The sequence below is a fragment of the Sinocyclocheilus grahami genome, unplaced genomic scaffold, assembly GCF_001515645.1.
Source record: "Sinocyclocheilus grahami isolate Dianchi unplaced genomic scaffold, SAMN03320097.WGS_v1.1 scaffold16.1, whole genome shotgun sequence".
Lineage (NCBI taxonomy): Eukaryota > Metazoa > Chordata > Actinopteri > Cypriniformes > Cyprinidae > Sinocyclocheilus > Sinocyclocheilus grahami.
Genome location: NW_015505195.1, coordinates 5037127 through 5061802, shown reverse-complemented (window position 1 = coordinate 5061802; position 24676 = coordinate 5037127). Strand labels below are relative to the sequence as shown.

The window sequence follows — 24676 nt, the reverse complement described above, 5'->3', positions numbered from 1 at the left end:
ACACACACACATATATTTATAAGAATATACGAATATCATATTTATATTTATTTATCTAAATATGTTTAAATCAAATTATTATATTATTACATTACATTATATTATATTATACATCTAACACAGCAGCATTACTCATTTTATGAGGAGCTCCTGTGTTTGCTTAGATGTTGTTGTTACGCTACTGTTTCTGTAATGTTCCCTTGACGTTGCTTTAATGTTGTTTTAGTTGTAACATGTTATAATGTTACTGTAATATTGATGTAGTCAAAATGTAATTTGTCTGTAATATTATTTTGATATTTTTGTAATGTTGCTCTGATGCTCTCGTGTTTCTCTGCTCATACCGCTTCCACCAGACTGTCAGCGCTGCCTCTCTTCTCGCTGTATTGAGGACTGAGTTGGGTGGGGACTCTGAGGGTAGTGTAGGCTCTATACGGCTGCCCTCCTCCACCCGTAGAGGGTCCCGAGTACCATCCCGAACTGGGATGCCGAACCGACGCAGGCACTCCGACGGCACTGGCCTGTTTGTCCCAGATGCCCACAGATGCCCCTCCTGCTCCCTCCTCCTCCTCTACCAGGATGAGGGGAGCATAGAGGAGACGACCCCGTCGAGGGCCGGTGTTTGCCCAGGATGCTGTTGAATAATGACTGCTGAAAATTCAGGTTTGCCATCACAGGAATAAATTACATTTCATAATACATGAATATTATTGTATTAGATTTTATATTTTAAAATGATTTTATTAAATATAGTTTACTAGATAATTTTATTTAATATAAAGTCCATAGATAATATATGATGCTGTTGAACCCGTGGATGATCTAGCGCTGCTTTGACGAGAATCGTAGCTGCCGTATCCCTAAAAGGGAGAGAAAGAAACAGAGGAAGACTGAGTCACATAGATTCTGTTCAAACTCACTTTCATAATGCTGTGACTCGTTAATATTCAAGGGAGTCACTTCAGTTATAAAAAGCAGTTGACAATCAGGAACTGTGAACTGTATGAAGATAAGGTGTTTCTTCAACTACAGGCAAGTTTAGACCCTGTGGACTTTTGGAAAACAAAATTTTTGTCTCAGTGTTCATTTTCAAGCTTGTTTAATTTGTCTGCTATAAGACTAATTTCACAAGTAACATTTTATGCATCCTAAATAAATACATAAAAAGAAAATATTTTCACACAAACATATCTCACATATGGTCACATATATTCACAACAATTAGCCCATAATAAACTTTTTTCAAAAATGTATTTACTGAGCAGTGTTAGTGAAGCACATACTTGAGATTGATATGCGAGACGTAATATGTAATATATAAAAATAATTTTTACACGATGCATATTAAGATATGTACATTTATTTAGCAGTTTGTTTGTTTTCATAGTTGTTAAAATAATTACTATTTCATTCATATTGAAAGCCTGGGTCTGGGAAAAGGGAACAAACTATAAAATCAAATGCATTTGAAAAGCAGAAAAAAAGTTTTAATGTGATCTTCATTTTACAAAAACTGATTAATTTTCATGTCATTCATTTTAATGTTTTATTTTATAATCCATGCCACCTTAGTCAGCGAATAAAACATAAATGCAGTGTAATAAATAAAATCCATGTGTGAACTTAAATACGAAAATGATGTAACTGTAACATTGGAGAAGATGTAAAAACAAAAAGAACACATTATTTGATAGTGTGCCATGGACAAGAAATGATATCTAGTAATATTACCTGTGAACGCACTCTGCAGGGTGGGGAGTTCTGATGGTATGTTCCTGGGATGGGCAGATCATCGTTGCTACCTTGCCTTCTTAAACACTGTATGTTAAATGAAGCCTTTCTCCCTGAGAAACGGACAAAAAATAATGAAAAGCAGTGACATTTACAGATTACTTATACAGGTTCAGTGCAACCCTTTATTACATAAAATATTATAAATAACAATTATTAAATAAATAATTCGCAATTGATCATTTTACCAGTAGGTGTTGCTGGCAGCAGGCGTCTCCGTGCCGTCCTCCTGCCTTCACCATAACTGTTTCCATAATGTTTACCGTAGACAGGGTGCCTCATAGAGTGTCCATCACACATGTCTCTATGTACCGGGTACATTGTGCTGTCCTCTGGATAACTGTGCCTGAGGACAAAAACGATTTTATGGATTATAATCCATAAAAATAATCAGCATCCAAATATGAATTAATTTATTCAGGCACAGGTAATACTTTATGAGTACCTTTCTCTAGAGATGACGCTCTCGCTGTCCTCATCTTTTCCATAGAAGCGCTGCTCTCCAGGGTACTCACCATCTTCCTCTCTCCGAGATAGTGGAGAAGAGAATCTGTCCCTGGAGTCTCTCCTGAGGGAGAAAAAAGGAAACCGGCAGTCTGAGAGAACAGCAGACAGGAACAGACAGAGAAGGGTAATGGGTGATTCCGCAGACTGTGCTGAATGCTTACCTTGGGTATTTGTAATATGATGGTCTATCAAACAAACACACACAAAAAAACACAAAAAAACAGTATGTAAAATAAATTACCAATAAACTGCATAATATGAGTTATAATATAAATAAATACAGTACAAACAACTAGTTGTACCTCCTGGGCAGCTGGTCAGTCACGCCATTCTTGTGTTGGTAATGAAAGGAGGAACGCATGCTGTCTCTTCTTCTGAAGTTCTCGTGCTCCAGAGTGCCATTCCCATTTGGTGTTTTTGCTAAGGAGCTCCTACGTCCCAGTCCCCCATTTAGGATGCCATCTCCTGAGACAGGAACCGGAGCACCGCTGGGAGTAGTGGCCAAAGAGGAGCGCCGGCTTTTGCTTGAGGGCTCAGTGTGGCCTGCATAGCCATTTTCGTTCTAAGAGGCCAGTGATATGAGAGAGAAAAAAACAACAACAGAATACTGTATTAAAATATATGTAATGCAACAACAAAACATTCCAAATCATAGCCATTTTTTTAAATTATATATATATTTATAAATTATATTTACACTACCGTTCAAAGTTTGTTCTCAGTACAATTTGTTTTTGAAAAAAGTCACATTAAATTAATCAAAACTGACAGCAAAGACATTTATAATGTTACAAAAAATAAAATCAATTTCAAATAAATGCTGTTTTTTTAAACATCCTATTTGCATTCTGTTTGCAACAAGAAATGTTTTTTGGGCACCAAATCAGCGTACTAGAATGATTTCTGATGGATCATGTGACACTGAAGACTATGTTAGCATTTGCTTGTGGCTGAACCTATACAAAAACAAAAACAAACGGAGGCCCAGTGGCCTAATGGATAAGGTGTCAGCCCCTGGAGCTGGAGATTGTGGGTTCAAGTGCCACTTGGGTCTCAAGCCTTTTGATGTTGCTAACAGGGCAAGGACTCACAACACTTTAAAAGTGTGCTGCAAAAATTATTGTGCCTTTGAGCACAAATTACTCAACTTACACTACAGGTGGTGCACATTTACAAAGGAAAGCAACTATTAGCAATCATGCACTCTATGATTGACGTGTAAACAAATTATGCACCTAGATATATGATGAATGCTGGCAACTTGAATGACTAAGGGAAGGGAATGCAATAGTTTATATACTCATTTCATGTAACCAACCAAACCACAACATTTACACCTACACCACAAAATCCTCAGCCCAAACTTCTATTCATTACCTGATATCTGCTCCTGTCTGGTACTCAAATTACCATCCATCTCAATAGACCAAGCGCCTCATTACTCTGAAAAATTATCTAAGCCTTCTGTCTCTGACTATTTGGATATAATGGACAATTTTCTATTCAGCAAATTTATAAGATGACTTCAGTGTGCTTCAGTTAATTGACTGAAAAAAAGAGTAATTACACTTTCAGAAATGTGCTCCAAAATACGATTAATGGTCCAAGTGATAAGCACCTTATAACATGGATCATCTTCCACTTGCTCCTCCTCCAGGCCCTCCTCTTCCTCCTCCAGATCTTCGTTCATGGCCAGTCTCATTTCTGGCCCCAGGTCCTGCAGAGTTCGCAGCCCCGCCTGACACAGATGCACACGGAAAGAGACAAGTGCCACAGTATATATGCAGCTCAGCATACAGCTGAGTTATACAATACATACAATCAGGCACAATACATACAGTATAGACAATCAGGCTTCAGACACTAATTTATGTAAAAAACAAACAAAAAACAAACAAACAGAAATTGCTAAATTTTGGCCCAGCAGTTTAACAGAGTTTGCAGCAACTAAAGGGGGGCCCAGCTGCCAGCTGGGGATTGTGTGGTCGTGTCCCACCTGGGTTGCAAACCTAAAACTTTGTGTTGCAACAGAAAATGTAAGTTAAAACTGCAGTGAGTCCTGCTTGATGAGTTTGCTAGGATCATATGAGAAGGACTGAGGTCGCAAACATAACAATGATAATTTCAAACCAAGTAGGGCTGCAAAAGGATTGCTGTTGTTTTCATGGTTTATACTTAGTATTATTGACTGAGACTACATGGAAAAAAGCTTTTAAAAAACAGTGGCCTAATGGCTATGGTATCAGCCTCCGGAGCTGGGGATTGTGGGTTCAAGTCCCACCTGGGTCATGCGATAAGTTTCCTTTATGGTGAAAAGTGTTTTTCAAAACTTTTACTCTAAGATTGGCAGATCGTGAAAAAAAAACAACCTGTAAGAATGATAAAATGCATGCAGCATGGCCACAAACCCACACATGTAACATCAACCCACCAATGACAGCACACCCACAGAGAATAATAATCACTGTGTAAGGTGATACTTGGCATGAAGACAGTGAGGATCACAGTTCTATAGTGAAGACTTTTGTTAGTTTAGTCTGCTTCAGTGGATCATCTCTCAATGTGGGATTTGTACAAAGCCATTAAATAATTCAAGTTAGGGCTGCACGAGAAAATTTTGGCCCAGCAGTTTAACAGAGTTTGCAGCAACTAAAGGGGGGCCCAGCTGCCTAATGTATAAGGCATCAGACTCCGGAGCTGGGGATTGTGTGGTCGTGTCCCACCTGGGTTGCAAACCTAAAACTTTGTGTTGCAACAGAAAATGTAAGTTAAAACTGCAGTGAGTCCTGCTTGATGAGTTTGCTAGGATCATATGAGAAGGACTGAGGTCGCAAACATAACAATGATAATTTCAAACCAAGTAGGGCTGCAAAAGGATTGCTGTTGTTTTCATGGTTTATACTTAGTATTATTGACTGAGACTACATGGAAAAAAGCTTTTAAAAAACAGTGGCCTAATGGCTATGGTATCAGCCTCCGGAGCTGGGGATTGTGGGTTCAAGTCCCACCTGGGTCATGCGATAAGTTTCCTTTATGGTGAAAAGTGTTTTTCAAAACTTTTACTCTAAGATTGGCAGATCGTGAAAAAAAAACAACCTGTAAGAATGATAAAATGCATGCAGCATGGCCACAAACCCACACATGTAACATCAACCCACCAATGACAGCACACCCACAGAGAATAATAATCACTGTGTAAGGTGATACTTGGCATGAAGACAGTGAGGATCACAGTTCTATAGTGAAGACTTTTGTTAGTTTAGTCTGCTTCAGTGGATCATCTCTCAATGTGGGATTTGTACAAAGCCATTAAATAATTCAAGTTAGGGCTGCACGAGTAATCGAATGCGATTGTCATGCGCATCTTGTCAGTAAAGCCGGTTCTGTGATTAGTAGTAAATCTCCAGCACGTGCTTTCAGATGGAGCAGCATTTACTACACAGAGTTCACTGACAAGCTACGCAAAATCGCGTTCATAATCGCAGACGATTTAATCACGCGATTATGAAATCAAAGAAATCGTTCTGCGATTATGAAAGCTGTTTGCGTAGCTTGTCAGTGAACTACGGCTCTGTGTAGTAAATGCTGCTCCATCTGAAAGCACGTGAATAAGGCACACAACATATTTCATTATATGTTCAATATTCTAAGCAGTGATAAAGACTATGTCGATTAGCAATGCATTATTATATATTTTCTTATAATAAAAATTATGATAAGACGAACTCGGATAAACCATATACTGTCGTGATCGTGTGTTTATTAGTCACGTTGAATTAATGAAAGCAGTTAAATCTGTTTATTCAGCAACCGCTATAGGGATTTCCTGGGTTTCTACTGCCAGGCGTATTTGGAGTTTCAGCACGAGAGCGCACTCTGGCCTTCGGATGGAGATTTACTGCTGATCACAGAACCGTGCTTCACTGAAAGATATGCATGCCAATCGCAGCTTCTGCCTAATCGCGATTTATCACCTTTGCGATTTAATTTCAATTAATCGTGCAGCCCTAATTCAAGTCATCTGTCTTTGAGATTTTATTTTGTGCAAGTGCGGGGCATTTTGCATTAAATATGTGATTTAGAAAATGCAATGGTATTATTGTGTCCAGATAATATGGAAATTACTCTCCAGAAATAACATGCAGAAGCTGGGATAGAGATCTACCTGTAGAGCTAAAGGGTTACCATTCTCTGAATCTCCCAGACCCACTATCTCTTTCCTTTTCCGGAACTTCCTGAAATAGTCCTGGATCAAGAATGTGGCATAGAATTTACCCACAGTCACTTCCTCCTCTGTAAAATAACCAACAAAGAATGTTGCAAATAAAACAGCACAAGAAGTTGAAAAATGTTTCTGATTTGTGTAACTGTGTTGAGGATGCCTTTTAAATGACAGTTAAACAGGAATTGAGACAGTGTATTCTGTTTATGCGTGATCATTTTGCAATTGAGTAAATTCCTCATTTCATTTCAAATAAAAAATTCTGTAGGCTATAGAAAATTAAATTCCAATTCACACTTAAAATGGAGCCAACTCATAAATTCTGAATTTTGCCAAACCCTGGTGCATTGTGGTAATTTTACTGATTTAAAGAACTAGATAAATGTAATCCAGAAAGAACTCACCAGCAGGGGGTGGAATAACCTCATCCAATATTTTGGGTTTTGTTCTCTTCCAAATCTTCTTAATGATGATTCTCAAATCTTCGTTCTCTTGATCAGGGTTCCCTGAAAACAACACAATACAGCCACATCAGCTTACACAGCTACCTATGACCATGTCCTTTGACCATGACACAGATTGTCTTATTCATTCTCAAACAACTTTACTGCATATTGTTATTCTGCATGGTAACCTATATGGTTGTATGTGGTTGAATTCAGTGATGTTTAATTTGAAAGGAAAAAGATGACAATGAAAGAAGGCCTCCAGTATTTATATCCAAAGCACACCTTCATATGAATCACTTGTAGCTCAAACAGAGGTGAAGTGGATGAGTATGCAGAGGGTGTGTGTGTTTGTGTGTATACCCATACTGACCCTCAGTTTTAATTTTCAGAGCAGTTCTGACCAGGGCAAACAGGGTGGCATTGAAGGTCACCGTACCATCACTGTTCAGGGGCATATTCATGGCAACCAGCCTCTGACAAATAGAGAGAGGGAGATATAGTGAGAGAGAAAGAAAGGAAAGCGAACAGACCATGTGGATTTTGTGTGTGTATCTGTACCTTGCAGGCCACACGGTGAGGGCAGAGCTTTCCAAATCCAAGTGGCGGCTGGATTCTCCTGAGCAAAGCCACTACATCCAAATGTTTTATACGACCCCTGGAAAACAAACACACATTTAATTAAACTAAAAAATAAATTAAAAAGCATTAGAGAGAGACTGATAATCTTACTTGGCTTCAGGGTCATACTCTGACCAGATTCTTTTAAACTCATCCAGGTGATGTGGCCCGAGAATTGACCAATCACGGGTCAGATAGTCAAAATTGTCCATAATGACAGCAACAAACAGATTAATAATCTGAAAAATCACAACAAAGACAAACATTTGCATTTCACTATGCAAATCACACTGAAAACATTTCAGCCAACAAAAGGCTATCGTGCCTTGCATAATGATTACTAAGAAGAGCTCAGCAATGATTTTTTTTCTGTACAAATACTTATTCATAGTTTCATTTGTCCGAAAAAAAGTAAAAATGTAAGAGTTTTCTTAAAAAAAATGAACACGTTAAGAACAAAAAAAAAACATCACTAGGTTTTACATTTTTAATAAAGCTGGGAAATCATACAGCCACAATGTAACTGCATGACAAAAGTTATAAAGGGAAAGTTATGAAGAATAGAGTAAACAACAGCATTTTACCAAGAAGGCACAGAGCATAAAGAAACTGATAAAGTAGACAATGGCAATGTTGCTGCCGCAGGAGAATTCTTCCCCGGGTTCAAAGTCTGACTCTGGGTCACAGCGCTTTCCTGGAAGACTGGCCAACATGATCTCCTGCCACGCTTCACCTGTTGCACACCTGCACATGAAGAGCAAAGATGCTTTTATCCAAAACAACTTACATTGTATTCAAGGTATACATTTTTATCAGATCATGCATTTCAAATCCATGAACTTGATGTTGCTAGTACCATGCTCTTCTGTTCTGACTGTGAGTGACAGAAAAACACACTCTCACCTGAAAAGAAGCAGCACAGCCTGCGGAAAAGTCTGAAAATTGTTGTTCCTGTTAATTTGTGTGTGGTCATGCATGGCGATCTTTCCGAAGGTCTGATGAATAAAGCATTAATTATTTTTAAATGGTTTAGTTGTTCATAAAAAAACAACCTGTTTCTTTAAAAATAATAGAAATAGTATAAACTAAAAATATAACAAAAAACATATATAAAATATAATAATAATAATAAAAAATAATATATACATTTTCCCAGCCTTCAATTACCTGCATTCCAATTACAGCATAGATGAAGAAGATCATAGCGATCAGAAGAGCAACATACGGCAGGGCCTGAGGGACAACAAGAACATTTAGACTACAACATTTGCTCAAAATATGAAAACTGTTTTAGTAATCATTGTCCTCTGACCTGGAGTGATTTCACAAAAGTCCAGAGCAGGGTACGAATGCCCTCTCCCTTGCTGAGCAGCTTAACCAATCGCATTACACGAAACAGGCGGAAGAAAGTAATGGACACACGAGAGCTGTCCTCTGAGCTCTAAGGAGAAAGAAAAGAGAAAATGAACTATAAGTGAGCTAATGTCTGCATTAAACACAAATAGAATCATTTTTAGAAGTTAATAAGACTCAAATGATAGTTGAGACAGAAAAAAATTACCACTGATTTGAACTTGAACTGCACAATATGGCAAGTAATCTGTGCATGTTTAGCCTATATTATAGAACCATATCTATTTCAGTCTAGTTGGTTGCATAAGGAATAGAGAAACTCACACTGAACTCTGTAACCACAATGTCCACCACACTTCCCACCACAATCAGAGCATCAAAGGAATTCCATGCGTCGATAAAGTAATGCTGCAGAACAGGAAAAAAATTATTAAAAATCAACCAGATATTAAGAAGAACATACTTGAAATATTCAAGATGAAATAAAGCTTCAGAATGAAAAGTGAAATGACTGACCCTGAGTCTGAGAGCCATCAGTTTAATAATCATCTCCACAGTGAAAAGGCCGGTGAAAACCATATTGAGGATGTCCATCACATAACTAAAAAATTTTGACTGGTCATAGTGCTGTGAAAGAATCCAGAAAGAGTGTGATTCTACATTCAGCATTTGACTTAGGATCAGCCTCAAATCATTCAGTCTTGATTTTTCTACTTCGTAGACATACATGTTTAGATTTATGTCAATTTATAGAGGCCTTCTTCAACCATTTCAGTGCAACTGACTTCTCTTTCAAATGGTGCTACTCCATACTATTTTATTCTCAATACTATTTCAGCACTGGCCTCAGTGTTCATGTTGGATTTTAAGTATGCTCATATAAGCTCAGATTCTCAATACTAAAAATAGACTAAAATGACTTTGTCTGTGGTTCTATATGCTGATTATACAGCTTTTGTAAGACTTTTCAGACTCAGCTGTTTACCTGCACAGCGAGAGTAACAGTGTTGAGGAGAATCAGCACAAACATGATGTACTCAAACCCTGTGGAGTTGATTATAGACCAGAACTTGTACTGCACTGGGTTTTTGGGGATGTACAGCTTCAGCGGCTGGGCCTTTAGGGCGTATTCCACACACTGTCTCTGTAAGTAACAAAAAGAACGAGATGTAATGTGAAAAATACACACTGGAGGGCAATAGTGCAACTCAACTCAAATGGGCTTTTATTCAAAATGAAAAGTCAACATGAAATCGTATATACTTCCCCTTAATACAAGTTTCAGTTCTTATTATGAACGATTTATCTGTGCATAATAACACTTAGACTGCAATAGCAAAATAGCTATTTATTCAAACATGCATTTTTTTAAAACAAAAATACGGTAAAAACAGTAATATTGTGAAATATTATTAAACTTTGAAATAACTGATTTCTATTTTAATATATTTTAAATGTAATTTATTCTTGTGGTGGCAAAGCTAAATTTTCAGCAGCCATTACTCTAGTCTTCAGTGTTACATGATCCTTCAGAAATCTTTCTTATATGATGATTTGATGCTCAAAAACATTTTTTTATTATTATCAATGTAGAAAACAGTTGTGCTGCTTGATATTTTTGTGGAAACTATGATACATTATTTTTTGTGGAAATTATGACACTTTTTTAGGATGATTTGATGAATGTAAAGTTCAAAAGGACAGTATGTATTTTAAATATAAATCACTTTTGACCAAATTAATGCATCCCTGCTAAATAAAATATTAATTTATTTTAATGATTTGATTTAATTTTTGACCCCAAACTTTGAAAAATAGTATGTCACATTACAGAGGTAAAATTGGTTGTGAACTTAAATGCAAAATACTGGAACATGTCAAATATTCTTTAAAATAGCCTTTCTTCCAACCTGATTTTTGTCCAGCTCACAGTTCTTGAACTCAGCCTCTCCTTGCTCACGAAAAGTGATGATGACAAAACCCACGAAGATGTTCATCATGAAGAAGGCGATGATGATGATGTAGACGATGAAGAATATAGAGATCTCCACACGGTAGTTGTAAATGGGGCCGTGATTTTCTGCATTGGCATCAATGGCTTTGTAGAGCAGCCTGAACGAGGAAAAATGGGATGTGGAGCATATTGTACAAACATGGTCATGGTGGTCTTCAGTGACATATGGAGAAAGATGTCAAAGACTCACGCTGGCCAACCCTCAAAAGTGGAGACTGTAAACAGGGCCATCATTCCCATCAGTACATTATCGAAGTTGAATTCACTGTTGATCCAGATCCTCTCTCTCACCATTGGATGACTCACATCTCCATCTTTATACACCACAAATGTGCCCCTGTGTCACAAAAACACACACACACACACACACACACACACAGAACCAATTTGTAGGCACAAATAGATGTACAAATAGACCACAAACACTCATGACACATACAGTAAGCATACATGTTGGCCAAATGCACACACATATGGTTAATGTAAGAACAGAATTAAACAGTAATGATAGATGCAGAAATATGACATACTTGCACTGTTCTGGAGTGTTTTTAGCTTCATCTGTGCAACGATAAAATTTTCCCTACAAAATACAACAGTAATAATGCATTACAAAGTAAATTAGTACATATTAGTATATAGGTATACTGTATGCTAATGTTAAACTTGTGGGAGCACAGGATGTAGACAGCCTTTTCTGTGTGTGTTTTACCTTGAAAAGCTGAACACCGATGCACGCAAACATGAACTGAAGTAGAGTGGTGACGATCATGATGTTCCCGATAGTCCTTATAGCCACAAACACACACTGTACCACATGCTACATACAGTACACACACACACACACAGAGAGAGTGAAATTGAGTTTGCATAATATCACGAACAGAGAAACACTCAAACTATTTTGTGAATATGAATTACACTAACATTCAAAAGTATAAGGACGTATTAAATTGTTCAAAAATGACAGTAAAGAGGTATATTACAAAATACTTCTATTTCAAATAAATGTTGTTCTTTTGAACTTTCTATTTATCAAATAATCCTGCAAAATGTATCATGGTTTCCACAACACTATTAATCAGTACAAATGTTTCTCACGAGCACCAAATCAGCATTTTAGGATGACATGAAGGATCATATGACACTGAAGACTGGAGTAATGGCTGCTGAGTAATGGCTTATTTTAAATTGTAATAATATTACAATATTACTGTATTTTATACTACTATATTTTACTGTATTTTTTTATCAAATAAATGCTGCCTTAGTGAACATAAGGGACTTCTTTCAAAAACAAAAAAAAAGCTTATAGAGCCCAACATTTTGCATGTCATTCACATGTCAAGATTAGAGTATGCAAATGTGATAAGATAAGAGGCAAAGAAAAGGAGTAAGTTATAATTTACAGAAATATTGTCATAATTGGCAAATTACATATATACATGCCTTTAATACTTTTGCCAACAACTACATGTGCAGATAAAGCACAGACACAAACACACTAAAAGATGTACCTTAAGTCCTTTGGCTCTGTTGATCGCTCGAAGAGGCCTCAGAACTCTGAGCACCCTTAGGATCTTCACTACAGAGATGGCACTCGAACTAAGAGAGAGAAAATGCAAGAGAGGTTTGACTTTGTATATGTGGACGCAAAAAGCATAGACTGATCTTCATTTCTTCTTCAATGTCTCTTAACAGTGTGATTTATATGGTTTCATAAGCAATCAAGTCATTACCCCTTTCACCTCATCAGAGTGAATACGGGTATTTCACTTTTTCATACAATTATGTGCCCAAGTAAATACTATCAATATTTAAATTAATAGTTGAAAACATTTGGGCATCAGATTTTTATTTATTTATTTATTTTCACATTTCGCATTTGCATTGCATTCAAAGCTGGATATGGGAGCCATCTTCATTTATCCACCAGAGGGCGATGCATACACTTACATACACTGATCCATACATCAGATATCTCACAGATTCACAGTAATTATGAATTGGGAACTTTTTATATCTATATGAGTGTAGTGGACTTACTGTAAGAAGAAGGAGACCAGAGACACAGTGACCACCAAAAGATCCAACAAATTAAACCAGTTTCTACAAAAGGAACCCTGATGGAGGAATGCGCCATGCACTGTCATCTACACAGAGAAAAGCGAAGGGATATTTGAAGAAACATGAGGGCATTTCAGTGTAGCAAAAATTCAGTTGTTTACAAAAACATTTGATTGATTGATCGATCAGTACCTTCAGTAAGATCTCCACAGTGAATATAGAAGTGAAAGCATAATCAGCATAACCCAACACCTGTAGAGAGCAAAAAATCAGTTCCTTTGATATGAAAAAAATAATTTCTCACTGGCATGAATGATGTATGGTGACAGATTTGTGGCATCCATTGCTGTTGAAGATTCCTACCAAACAATCATGGTCTGAACCCTCACCATAATGTCTTCCGAAACCTTCAGGGAAATAATAGGTTGATAACCATTTGTTCAGGCCCTTGACCCCAGTCCTGACCCCAAATCCCAATTCTGATTGCTTGATCCCAATGTTGTTCCAGGACTAACAAGGATGCTGATCAAAGAACATGTCCTACTTAGGACAAGCTATATGTTTATGTGTGTGCGTGCGTGTGTGTTTGATGGTCAGCTGATTGAGGGATGGCATTCACCAGCTGGCACCGAAGAGCTCGTCCAACATGCCAATCAGGACAGCTGCAGTAAATAGCTATTTATGATGCTGCTTGTGTGTGAGCAGGAAACTCACATTGTTCCTGAAGGAGTGAGCTCTGATAGGGTCCTCCGCAGCCAGAGAAATGCTGCTGAGAATGATGAAGACCAGGATGAGATTAGTGAAGATGTGGTGATGGATCACGGTATGGCAGCCCACTCTTATTCTGGAGGAAGACACAAAGAGAACTGCGGTTAGCTGTGTGTTGTCTACATGGTCCAAAATAAAAAAATATTTTTTTTTTCCTCCACGTTGTTCAACTCACGAGGTGCATGAAAAAACATAAGCCACAAAGGCATTTTACACGATCATGAACACGCTGTGTCCAAAACTACTTGTTAACCATTAAGTAAATAGGTAATGTCACAAAAATCATTGAGTGAGTGAAAATGAATGCATTTGGATGCATTTCCAGACATTATCGTACATTTTGAATTGTTACATATGTGTTGCATTCCAAATAATTCCAGATTTTGCGTTTGAGTTTGTAAACAGAGGGAAAACTCGTGTTCTTGCTGTTTAAACTACAAAAATAAAACAGATTTGAGTCAGATATGATTTTTACTGTTTATCTTAACAAAGTTAAAGAGATTTGACTTGTTTACTGAACATAGGGTGAAATTTATCTGAGAAGTCAAACATTTTATTTTATTGACAAATAACTCCAGAACTTTGTTCTGACACATTCCTGGTGAAAATATGAGGAAACACTATTTACATGTTTAAGGTGGAGTGAGTGCCAAAAATATAGTAAAAGGGAAAAAAGGCAAAGTAATTTCTATGGCATAACGCAAAATACTGTTATATGACTGGTTTAAAAAAAAAATGTTTTTTTTCCCCCAAAAGTATTTTGGAATAGTTGTGGAATACCTGGAATCCTTGTTTAAAGTATTTTACATAAAGAAAATATTTACACAAATATATATTTATTTAACATAGTAACAAAGATTGAATTATAGTTAATCCAAAATGTATTTTGTTTACTCACCCTCAAGTCATTCCAAACCTGTATGACCTACTTTCTTCACCACTAAAGAAGACATTTTGAAGAATGTAACCAAACAGTTTTGATAACCATTGACTTCCATTGTAAGGACGAAAAACACAGAAACAAAAAAAAATCTTTATTTTTGTGCTGCAAGGAAAATAAAATCTTACAGGTTTGGAATAACACAAGTAAGCAAGTCTTGTAATAGTGTGTGAGTGGTTCAAAGTGCACACTCACGGGTTGGTCTTGCTGAGGCAGAAGAATGCGCTGCCCTCTGGGATTGGTAGAACTTTCTCTTTAGGAGGAGCGAAGTCAGCAACATTGAGCTGAGTTATCCCTTCTTCTGGTAGAGAAGAACAGAAAGAAAAAGAGAGGGAGAGATAGACCGAGAGAAACTGAGTTAATGAGATCACAATATAGTTCTATCACCACTGTGCCCTTGAGTAGCCAACACTAAACCACAGGACGCTCAGAGGGACTGTTAGTGCAACGAGTGTGTGCTGTAAGATGAGTAAATATGGTCACAAATGTCTTCTAAATCACTACAAAACATTTCAGAATGAACAAACTGTTCCAATGCAATATGCTGTCTAATGTCTGTGGACTTTACCTCCATCATCTCCCTCTTCAGGCTCCTCCTCTTCCTCATACTCATCATCCATGTCCACCTGTTGAAAACAGAATTCAAGAAAGACCTCAATGTGACAATTATTCAACAACAACAAAGACAGAGGAGTTTGATTTCCATACCTTCACCTCTTTGTTCTCTCTTTCACTTTCACCTTCACCCGGTCCCTCTTTTTTTTCTCTGTCAGGATCAACAGAACCGCATGTCATAATTTTTGTTTGTTTTTGCATATACAGTACAGTGGGTGAAAATGCTTCTATTTTGCACTTTTTTTATTTAACATTTTTTAAAAATAAAACATTATCAGCATAAAAATTTCAGTAAAATGTTGAAATGAAAAATTAACATGAATGTCAGAATGTCTTAGCATTTGATTTATCTCCCTTTTGCTTTAATGAAAGAATCTTAATTCGTATTAGTTCGTAAGGTGTCTGTTATAGATCTTCTTTTTTTTTTTTAAACCTTTTCTTTTTTTCTTTTTCTAGGTTTAAATCTTAGATTTTCAGTGTGAACTTTGAATGATAAATGCGTATTCTGTCATATTTAGAAAGATAGATGAGTTGAGATTTAATATGATCTGAGATGGTTTAAAAACACACTCATTTTTCTTATTGTCTCCATCGGTCCCTCTTTTTTTTCTCTGTCAGGATCAACAGAACCGCATGTCATAATTTTTGTTTGTTTTTGCATATACAGTACAGTGGGTGAAAATGCTTCTATTTTGCACTTTTTTTATTTAACATTTTTTTAAAATAAAACATTATCAGCATAAAAATTTCAGTAAAATGTTGAAATGAAAAATTAACATGAATGTCAGAATGTCTTAGCATTTGATTTATCTCCCTTTTGCTTTAATGAAAGAATCTTAATTCGTATTAGTTCGTAAGGTGTCTGTTATAGATCTTCTTTTTTTTTTTTAAACCTTTTCTTTTTTTCTTTTTCTAGGTTTAAATCTTAGATTTTCAGTGTGAACTTTGAATGATAAATGCGTATTCTGTCATATTTAGAAAGATAGATGAGTTGAGATTTAATATGATCTGAGATGGTTTAAAAACACACTCATTTTTCTTATTGTCTCCATCGCCTCCTGCTAAGTTGTCGACAGCAATGGCCAAGAAGACGTTCAGCAGGATATCTTAGAGAGCAGAGGTTAAGACCCAACAACCATACAAACAGAAAAATAGCAAACTAAGACCAACATCAACAACAAAACAGAAATCAGGATTTGCACTAAGGATGGTGAGATATGTTTGCTTTTCAATCAAATAACAACGTTGTTGAAATAGTGTTAAGTTGGAAACTAGTAGACAACTGCATTGTGGTAGCTCAAACAGTAAAGCTTGACACTAATGATACAAAGGCTGTGGGTTCGATTCCCAAGGAATGCTTTAATCAACCCAATGAATACCTAGAATGCAATGAAAGTCGCTTTGTTAATGAATGTAATAAATGTAAATGAATAAAACTGTTGGTGTTTCATTGATGATATCAGATAAACAAAATGAAAGCATAATAAATAAGCAAGTGAAACTGGTTTCAGATAGAAAAGGATACAATTACCACAAATGAACAAAATCACAAAATAAAGACAGACGATCATTCCAGGGAAAACCGGGCCGCCGTATGCCATGATACCATCATACATTACTACATTCCAGTCTTCACCTGTTAATATCTGTAGAGAAAAAAAGACCTACATTTAGCACAAAAACCTTAATAGCTCAGCTATACAAAAAATTTAAAACAATGACTTCCTGAACTTTATGCTTTAAAGGGTTAGTTCACCCAAAAATGAAATTCAAATACCTAGAATGCAATGAAAGTCGCTTTGTTAATGAATTAATAAATGTAAATGAATAAAACTGTTGGTGTTTCATTGATGATATGAATGAAACCAGGTGAAACTGGTTTCAGATAGAAAAGGATACAATTACCACAAATGAACAAAATCACAAAATAAAGACAGACGATCATTCCAGGGAAAACCGGGCCGCCGTATGCCATGATACCATCATACATTACTACATTCCAGTCTTCACCTGTTAATATCTGTAGAGAAAAAAAGACCTACATTTAGCACAAAAACCTTAATAGCTCAGCTATACAAAAAATTTAAAACAATGACTTCCTGAACTTTATGCTTTAAAGGGTTAGTTCACCCAAAAATGAAATTCTGTCATTAATTACTCACCCTCGTGTTGTTCGAAACCCGTAAGACCTTCGTTCATCTTCGGAACACAATTTAAAATATTTTTGAGTCAGCGCCGGCGCCACCCCACGCTCGTGTCATGATACTGTCGTGAACGTGCGTCCACAAGTGACGCAGTAGAGACGGAAATGTGGAATAAAGTCGTTATTTTTGTTTTCTTTGCCCAAAAAAGTATTCTCGTAGCTTCGTAACTTTACAGTTGAACCACTGATGTCACACGGACTACTTTGTCGATCATCTTGGTACTTTTCTGGACCTTGAACGTGGTAGTTACCTTGCTGTATATGGGAGGGTCAGAGAGCCCTCAGATTTCATCAAAAATATCTTAAATTGTGTTCTTAAGATGAACGAAGGTCTTACGGGTTTCGAACAACACGAGGGTGAGTAATTAATGACAGAATTTTCATTTTTGGGTGAACTAACCCTTTAAATGCATCATGCTTCTTTAAAAAGCATCGTACATGACAGATTTTTAATTATTTTTAATTATTTGTAATTATTTTTTGGCTTATTAAATAACACAACATAATGTTTTCAAAGTTGTAGGGGAGTTTATTACCTGAAAGCAGGTGAGCAGGGCCTGAGGAAAGGAATCAAAGGTACTTCTCTTGGTTTGCGTCTCGTCAAAGTTGAACTTCCCTCCAAATAACTGCATGCCAAGCAGAGCAAAGATGATGAGGAAGAGGAAGAGCAACAGCAGCAGGGAGGCAATGGACTTCATTGAATTCAGTAGCGAGGCCACCAGATTGGACAAAGCCGTCCAATGGCTGAGGAGGACAAGAGGGGCAAGAATTAGCAGGGCGGAAATGTGATAGGGAAGGAGAGAAACAACAGGAACAACACAAAGACACCAGAGAAAAGGGGGAATACATTTTTTCTTCTAGAAAATAACAAAATCACACATTGTTTTTAGACATGCTCTATATTGTACAGGGTTGCAAACGATAGAAACCTAAAAAATATCAATAGAAAATTAAACTTCTATAATATAAGCTTATATAATATTCAGTTTCTTAAAAAAAGAAAAAAAGGCATTTGAAAGAGTTTCCTAATTTGTACCCAATTAATGGAAGTGGCAAATTGTTTAAGAGGCCTGAGTACCGTGTGACTTTGAAGATCCGAAGCAGGCGGACGCAGCGCAACACTGAGATGCCTAGAGGTGGCATGATCTCCATCTCCACTAGAACTGTCTCCAGAATCCCACCGCACACGACAAAACAATCAAAACGGTTGAAAAATGCCACAAAATATGCCTGCAACCCCAGACTGTACATTTTCAACAACATCTCCACTGTGAACAACGAGAGAAGAACCTTATTGGCAATATCTATGAGAGAGACAGAAAAAGAAAGAGAGGCAGATATATAGATGTGATCACAGCCCAACCTTTTTGTCAACATGTAGGTAATTGGTAACACCATGATGGACTCCTTCTTTAAACCTCAGGAGAGAGAGACACAGCAGTAAGAAAACATCAGCTTTTAGAGCAGCTAATAAGAGTTTTATAAATAAAAGTGTGGCCGATGCTGTGAGACAGTACACATGCCATGTCAGTAAGGTGATGTTTGGAAACACCTACATACCCTGAACGTCTGTGAGCCAGTCTGGTTGGTTATAATGTTCTGAGGCACTGAGAGCCGTGTTGAGGAAGACCAGGATCAGGACCAACCAATAGAATGTCACAGATTTCACTGCTGTACGACAGTTTCTACGGATGTAACGGTTCCAGCGGCGCAGGGCACGACTAAGCAAACACACACAAAAGTACAAATCACTGTACAGATTTTTTGTTTTACAGTTAAATAAAAAATTCCATTATACACATGTATATATTATTGTGTATTATATGTATGTATATTTACCAAAATATACATATTGTTATGGATATACATAAAGTCCAGAACAATAAGTCATGAAGCATGTGATCAAAGCTGTTATAGAGGGCATGTACTGCAAAAAATTATTTGCATAATCTGCATTTTTGTACTTAATAAAATATCTGTAAGATACATTGTCTTGATGCGATGTATCATACATACAGATATTTTATTCTGGCAAAAATATCTTTATACCAATAGAAATGTACTTGAAAAGCAAAACTGCATAAGATAAGACTTATTTTCAGAGAGTATATCTTAAGTTTATTAAAGGAATATTTCCCCCCCTTTTTTAACATCTAGATTATTTCTATTGTTACTGTCTCATTTTGCTTTCAAAACTCTGGTCAGAAATCATTAATCAGATTAATCACAATTATTCTATTCTATTGACAGCCATTGTTTTAAACAGCAAGAAAAAATACTATATCTAACATTAATAGTGGTTATAAAAAATCTTGCAAAGTAAATGTTCAACAGATAATATTTTAATAACTTTCTTTGGCCTTAGTCTTTATAATATGATGCTTAATATTTTTCTCATATGATGTGAATGAGTCATTATAAATTATATAGCTGCCGTTACATTTTAGTTAGGGGGCCCTCAGAAAGGGATCAACATAGTTGGGGCCCTTGGGATCAAAACGTTTGAAAAAACCCTGTCTTACTTAATTGTCTCTGTATGGTAAACTAGTATAGGAGAAACAGGTGATCGACAATGAACAAGTGATATGAAGGACAAAGGGGTCTAAATGGTTAAACAGAGGAAGAGATCTCACGTCTGTTCCCATCCTCATCAAACTCATCAATGTCCTCAGCCTGAGTGATCCAGTCCATATATCCACACAGATCCTCCTCCATCTGCTGTTTCTCACGAAGCTTCTGGAAATCACCGCGAGCTTTCGCCTTCTCTCTCTCCTTAGAGAATTCTCTACACACAAGTATTGCCTGTTAGACAAGCAAAACAAACGCACACACGCACAATACAGATGCAAACACGCACTGTGGACTTTCACACTCTGCTTAAAGGAGAGGTAAGCAGAATCTTTGGGGAATCCTACGGTGTGCAGGAAATCAAACTTTGCAAATCTGCTACTATCAGCAATTGGGGATTGTAAAACATCTGATATCTGCTCATCTACTGCTGTCCTCTGTTAAACAATCACTCACACAGACATGCAAGCAAGTTAGAATGCACAGGTTTTAATGTCATGAAATGACAAAGTCTTAGCTCATAAATATTAATTGGGTTATGGACTAACTGTTTTAATACATAAATTGTCACATGTGATGTTTCTATCATGGTATTCGTGCTTTCAAGTCAAAACTGAAACGTAAACAATAACATTAAGATTACAAAAGTGGTAGAGTGGTAAATAAAGGGACAAAATCAGTCATGGCAAACTACTTGCCCACAAACACATCTATCCTATAAACTCACCCGCTCAACACACCCAACACAAGGTTGAGGACAAAGAAGGATCCAAAGATGACCAGACTGACAAAGTAAACCCACGGCAGCTCAAAACCAATTGCATCATTCATCTACAGAGATGAACACACAGGCAAAGGCAACTGTATCAGTGCCATACACAATCACGTCCTTAAAAGAGAATTATGGACCATTACAGTCAATCTGAAGACACAGCTTACGTAGTTACCCAGTACAAGACGTCTGTCCAGCCCTCCATTGTGATGCACTGGAACACAGTTAACATGGCAAAGAAGAAGTTATCAAAGTTAGTGATGCCGCCGTTTGGTCCCTCCCACTTTCCCCTGCACTCTGAACAAGAGACACAAAGAAAAGAGAAAGGGTCAAACACACATACACACAGCATACAATTTAAATGGATGCAGATACCAATAAGATTATTATAACATTGGCCTAATCATATTGTAATTTTAAAAATGATTGTCAATTATTATTTGTGTTTTATAAGGATAGATGATACTTTTTTAAACATTTTATTTGCCTTTTTGCCTTTATTAATTTATTTTAAATGAATTAAATGACAAATTAAGTTTTAAAAGTACAAATATTCCATGTATATGGAATTGTTGACAGAATATTAATATTAATTGTTGACAGAATGAAATAGGCTATTATAATAGGTACGTGTGTGCACTGGCACAACCCCATGACCTGTTCACAAGTGAGAGAGACAAAGAGGGCCGCTCTTGAGCTGGAGCTGGACTTTAAAATGGGGAATCTGTGAGCGTTTCAAAGGATTACTAATCTGTCATCCTCTCCTATCTCTCCCTCCCTCTCATTTGCCGCTGCTGGCGTACGACAGCAGCCTGTCCACAGTGGCAGCACACTTGTGTGCACACACATACTACCACCATTTAACCAAACATAGAGAGAGAAATAGCAAACTAACCACAAAAAAACCCAACACCATCTGTATAAGACAGAGGACAATACCATATGCACAGTAACCATACTCACACACACTGCTGTTCTTGATTTGATGTAAAGTGGCATACAACATAAACTTCCATTTGCTGGACCGTATGTCTCTGTCTGAAGTATGCAGAAGCTTTAAGCAATTTCTGAAGCTCTCAACTGCATATTCCCTTCCTTAGATGCACAGATAGACCATGGCAGCATTCAAAACCTTTCTTTTGTATCATTTTGGAAATTAATGATTGATAAATTAATAGTTAATGTTCATGTAGTATAATTAATTAAAATTAGACAAATAAATGCAATTAATTTAATAATAATAATAATTATTATTATTATTATTATTATTATTTTATTTTTCAAATAAGTTAAATATTTTTTGGATTAATGTATGCCAGTAGTAATAATAATAATAATATATTTTAATAATAATAAAATGGAAATTAATAAAATTACTTTTTTAATAATAAAAAAGGGGAATTAAATGGTAACAGGTAATATTTTCACTTCAAAAAACAAAAGTCAATTTCTATCTATTCAGCGCTTTCTTGTCTGCAACAATAGTGAAACCTCTTTAAATTATCTTCTTTTGAGGGAGTTTGTCAGCATATATTGGTGCAATTAATCGCAATTATTTAAATGAATTAATCTGCAAATCATGTAATTATTTCAATTAAAACTTGCAGTCGATTGACAGCCGTAGTAATTAGACACAAGCTTAGAGTGCTGAATGCCTTTGAGTAATGAACCGAAGACAACATGAAACCAAGATGATGGTTAGTAAAATATAACAAACAATATGGCAGAGGGAAAGACCAACCAGCTCTGTGAGAGAAGAGACTGAGAGCAAACACACACTCATTAAATACATGTCCCCTCCTTTGCACCTGGAATCCAGGATTTGGCTTTAAGCATCAGAACAAAGATGGAGAGCGAGAGAGAGAGATGGGGTGATGGGGGAAGGGTGATGAGAGACAGGGGAGGAAGAGTAAGCTGCTTATCAGAACCAAGAGCATTTAGAGCAGCCAAACGAACAGGCAGTTTGTACAATCTCCCCTGACCACCACTCTCTCTGCTCTCACTGTCTTTATAACCCTCCCTGTCTCTTTCTCTTTAACATCATTTGGGTGTCCTGTTATCCTACAAAAACCCAAAGAGGAAGGCAGTGCAGGTGAATTTGACATCTTTAAAATGCTAAACTCAAGATTAAACTTACATCATGCATTATTCTGTTTTCCGATTTCAAAGTAAACTTGTTTCTTCTGAGGGCATTATTGGCACTGTGAACTGTAATTAAAGGGACGGTGTAGAAGGAGGGGCGTGGTCTGGTAGCCGCTGAAGGTGGAGAGTGACAATTAATTTAATAATAATAATAATAATTATTATTATTTTTATTATTATTTTATTTTTCAAATAAGTTAAATATTTTTTGGATTAATGTATGCCAGTAGTAATAATAATAATAATAATAATAATAATATATTTTAATAATAATAATAAAATGGAAATTAATAAAATTACTTTTTTAATAATAAAAAAGGGGAATTAAATGGTAACAGGTAATATTTTCACTTCAAAAAACAAAAGTCAATTTCTATCTATTCAGCGCTTTCTTGTCTGCAACAATAGTGAAACCTCTTTAAATTATCTTCTTTTGAGGGAGTTTGTCAGCATATATTGGTGCAATTAATCGCAATTATTTAAATGAATTAATCTGCAAATCATGTAATTATTTCAATTAAAACTTGCAGTCGATTGACAGCCGTAGTAATTAGACACAAGCTTAGAGTGCTGAATGCCTTTGAGTAATGAACCGAAGACAACATGAAACCAAGATGATGGTTAGTAAAATATAACAAACAATATGGCAGAGGGAAAGACCAACCAGCTCTGTGAGAGAAGAGACTGAGAGCAAACACACACTCATTAAATACATGTCCCCTCCTTTGCACCTGGAATCCAGGATTTGGCTTTAAGCATCAGAACAAAGATGGAGAGCGAGAGAGAGAGATGGGGTGATGGGGGAAGGGTGATGAGAGACAGGGGAGGAAGAGTAAGCTGCTTATCAGAACCAAGAGCATTTAGAGTAGCCAAACGAACAGGCAGTTTGTACAATCTCCCCTGACCACCACTCTCTCTGCTCTCACTGTCTTTATAACCCTCCCTGTCTCTTTCTCTTTAACATCATTTGGGTGTCCTGTTATCCTACAAAAACCCAAAGAGGAAGGCAGTGCAGGTGAATTTGACATCTTTAAAATACTAAACTCAAGATTAAACTTACATCATGCATTATTCTGTTTTCCGATTTCAAAGTAAACTTGTTTCTTCTGAGGGCATTATTGGCACTGTGAACTGTAATTAAAGGGACGGTGTAGAAGGAGGGGCGTGGTCTGGTAGCCGCTGAAGGTGGAGAGTGAGTGCGGGGGAATTGAATGGTAAGGGAAGCCCCTCTGGTTGGTGTTTGCACTTTGCAGTGAGTCAAGAGACAGGTGAAAAGGAGCAGCGTGAGTGCAGAGAAGGGCTGCCTTGAGAGTGAACTGTGCATGGGAGCTGCGCTAAGGAAGTGTCTTGTATACTGAAATTTGAGTTGAAGCTGAAAAGCTTAAATGAAGTGTATGAATAAACTACGTGTGCTGCACAGCCGCTTCCCGAGCTTTATCTCCTTCATTTCCACCACTTCAAGTTTAAGCTTTCCCACAGACAAATAATGTCATCATCTGCTCACCCTAATGAGTGATTTAAAAACTTTTTCTTTCTTCTGTGGAACATAAAAGGAGATATTTTGAGAAATGTCTTATTTTTTGTCTATACAAATGAAGTTAGAGGGCCTCAATGTCGTTTGGACACACTCTTCCAAATATCTTATTT

The 24676-nt window shown here is 36.7% G+C and overlaps 1 protein-coding gene across 1 annotated transcript in view; it reads right to left on the bottom strand.

The window, feature by feature from the left end:
• The window catches only part of LOC107550115 (voltage-dependent L-type calcium channel subunit alpha-1F-like), a 23132-nt gene extending 1893 nt beyond the window's left edge, over window positions 1-21239 (bottom strand). The window contains exons 1-40 of the mRNA XM_016231344.1: window positions 21063-21239; window positions 20843-20946; window positions 20181-20332; window positions 19597-19609; window positions 19108-19268; window positions 18626-18851; window positions 18084-18291; window positions 17244-17364; window positions 16375-16450; window positions 15438-15495; window positions 15298-15355; window positions 14925-15030; window positions 13736-13865; window positions 13214-13273; window positions 13001-13107; window positions 12472-12559; window positions 11667-11774; window positions 11485-11537; window positions 11145-11291; window positions 10851-11052; window positions 9926-10084; window positions 9457-9567; window positions 9265-9348; window positions 8900-9028; window positions 8755-8820; window positions 8491-8582; window positions 8172-8331; window positions 7699-7826; window positions 7528-7624; window positions 7340-7442; window positions 6925-7026; window positions 6464-6591; window positions 3917-4036; window positions 2601-2860; window positions 2460-2483; window positions 2237-2359; window positions 1980-2137; window positions 1732-1844; window positions 802-860; window positions 345-651 (exon numbers count right to left, since the gene is read on the bottom strand). Coding sequence (XP_016086830.1) covers window positions 345-651; window positions 802-860; window positions 1732-1844; window positions 1980-2137; window positions 2237-2359; window positions 2460-2483; window positions 2601-2860; window positions 3917-4036; window positions 6464-6591; window positions 6925-7026; window positions 7340-7442; window positions 7528-7624; window positions 7699-7826; window positions 8172-8331; window positions 8491-8582; window positions 8755-8820; window positions 8900-9028; window positions 9265-9348; window positions 9457-9567; window positions 9926-10084; window positions 10851-11052; window positions 11145-11291; window positions 11485-11537; window positions 11667-11774; window positions 12472-12559; window positions 13001-13107; window positions 13214-13273; window positions 13736-13865; window positions 14925-15030; window positions 15298-15355; window positions 15438-15495; window positions 16375-16450; window positions 17244-17364; window positions 18084-18291; window positions 18626-18851; window positions 19108-19268; window positions 19597-19609; window positions 20181-20332; window positions 20843-20946; window positions 21063-21239 — 4878 coding nt within the window. The remainder of the gene's footprint in view (window positions 1-344; window positions 652-801; window positions 861-1731; window positions 1845-1979; window positions 2138-2236; window positions 2360-2459; window positions 2484-2600; window positions 2861-3916; window positions 4037-6463; window positions 6592-6924; window positions 7027-7339; window positions 7443-7527; window positions 7625-7698; window positions 7827-8171; window positions 8332-8490; window positions 8583-8754; window positions 8821-8899; window positions 9029-9264; window positions 9349-9456; window positions 9568-9925; window positions 10085-10850; window positions 11053-11144; window positions 11292-11484; window positions 11538-11666; window positions 11775-12471; window positions 12560-13000; window positions 13108-13213; window positions 13274-13735; window positions 13866-14924; window positions 15031-15297; window positions 15356-15437; window positions 15496-16374; window positions 16451-17243; window positions 17365-18083; window positions 18292-18625; window positions 18852-19107; window positions 19269-19596; window positions 19610-20180; window positions 20333-20842; window positions 20947-21062) is intronic.
• Between the last annotated feature and the right edge of the window lie 3437 nt (window positions 21240-24676).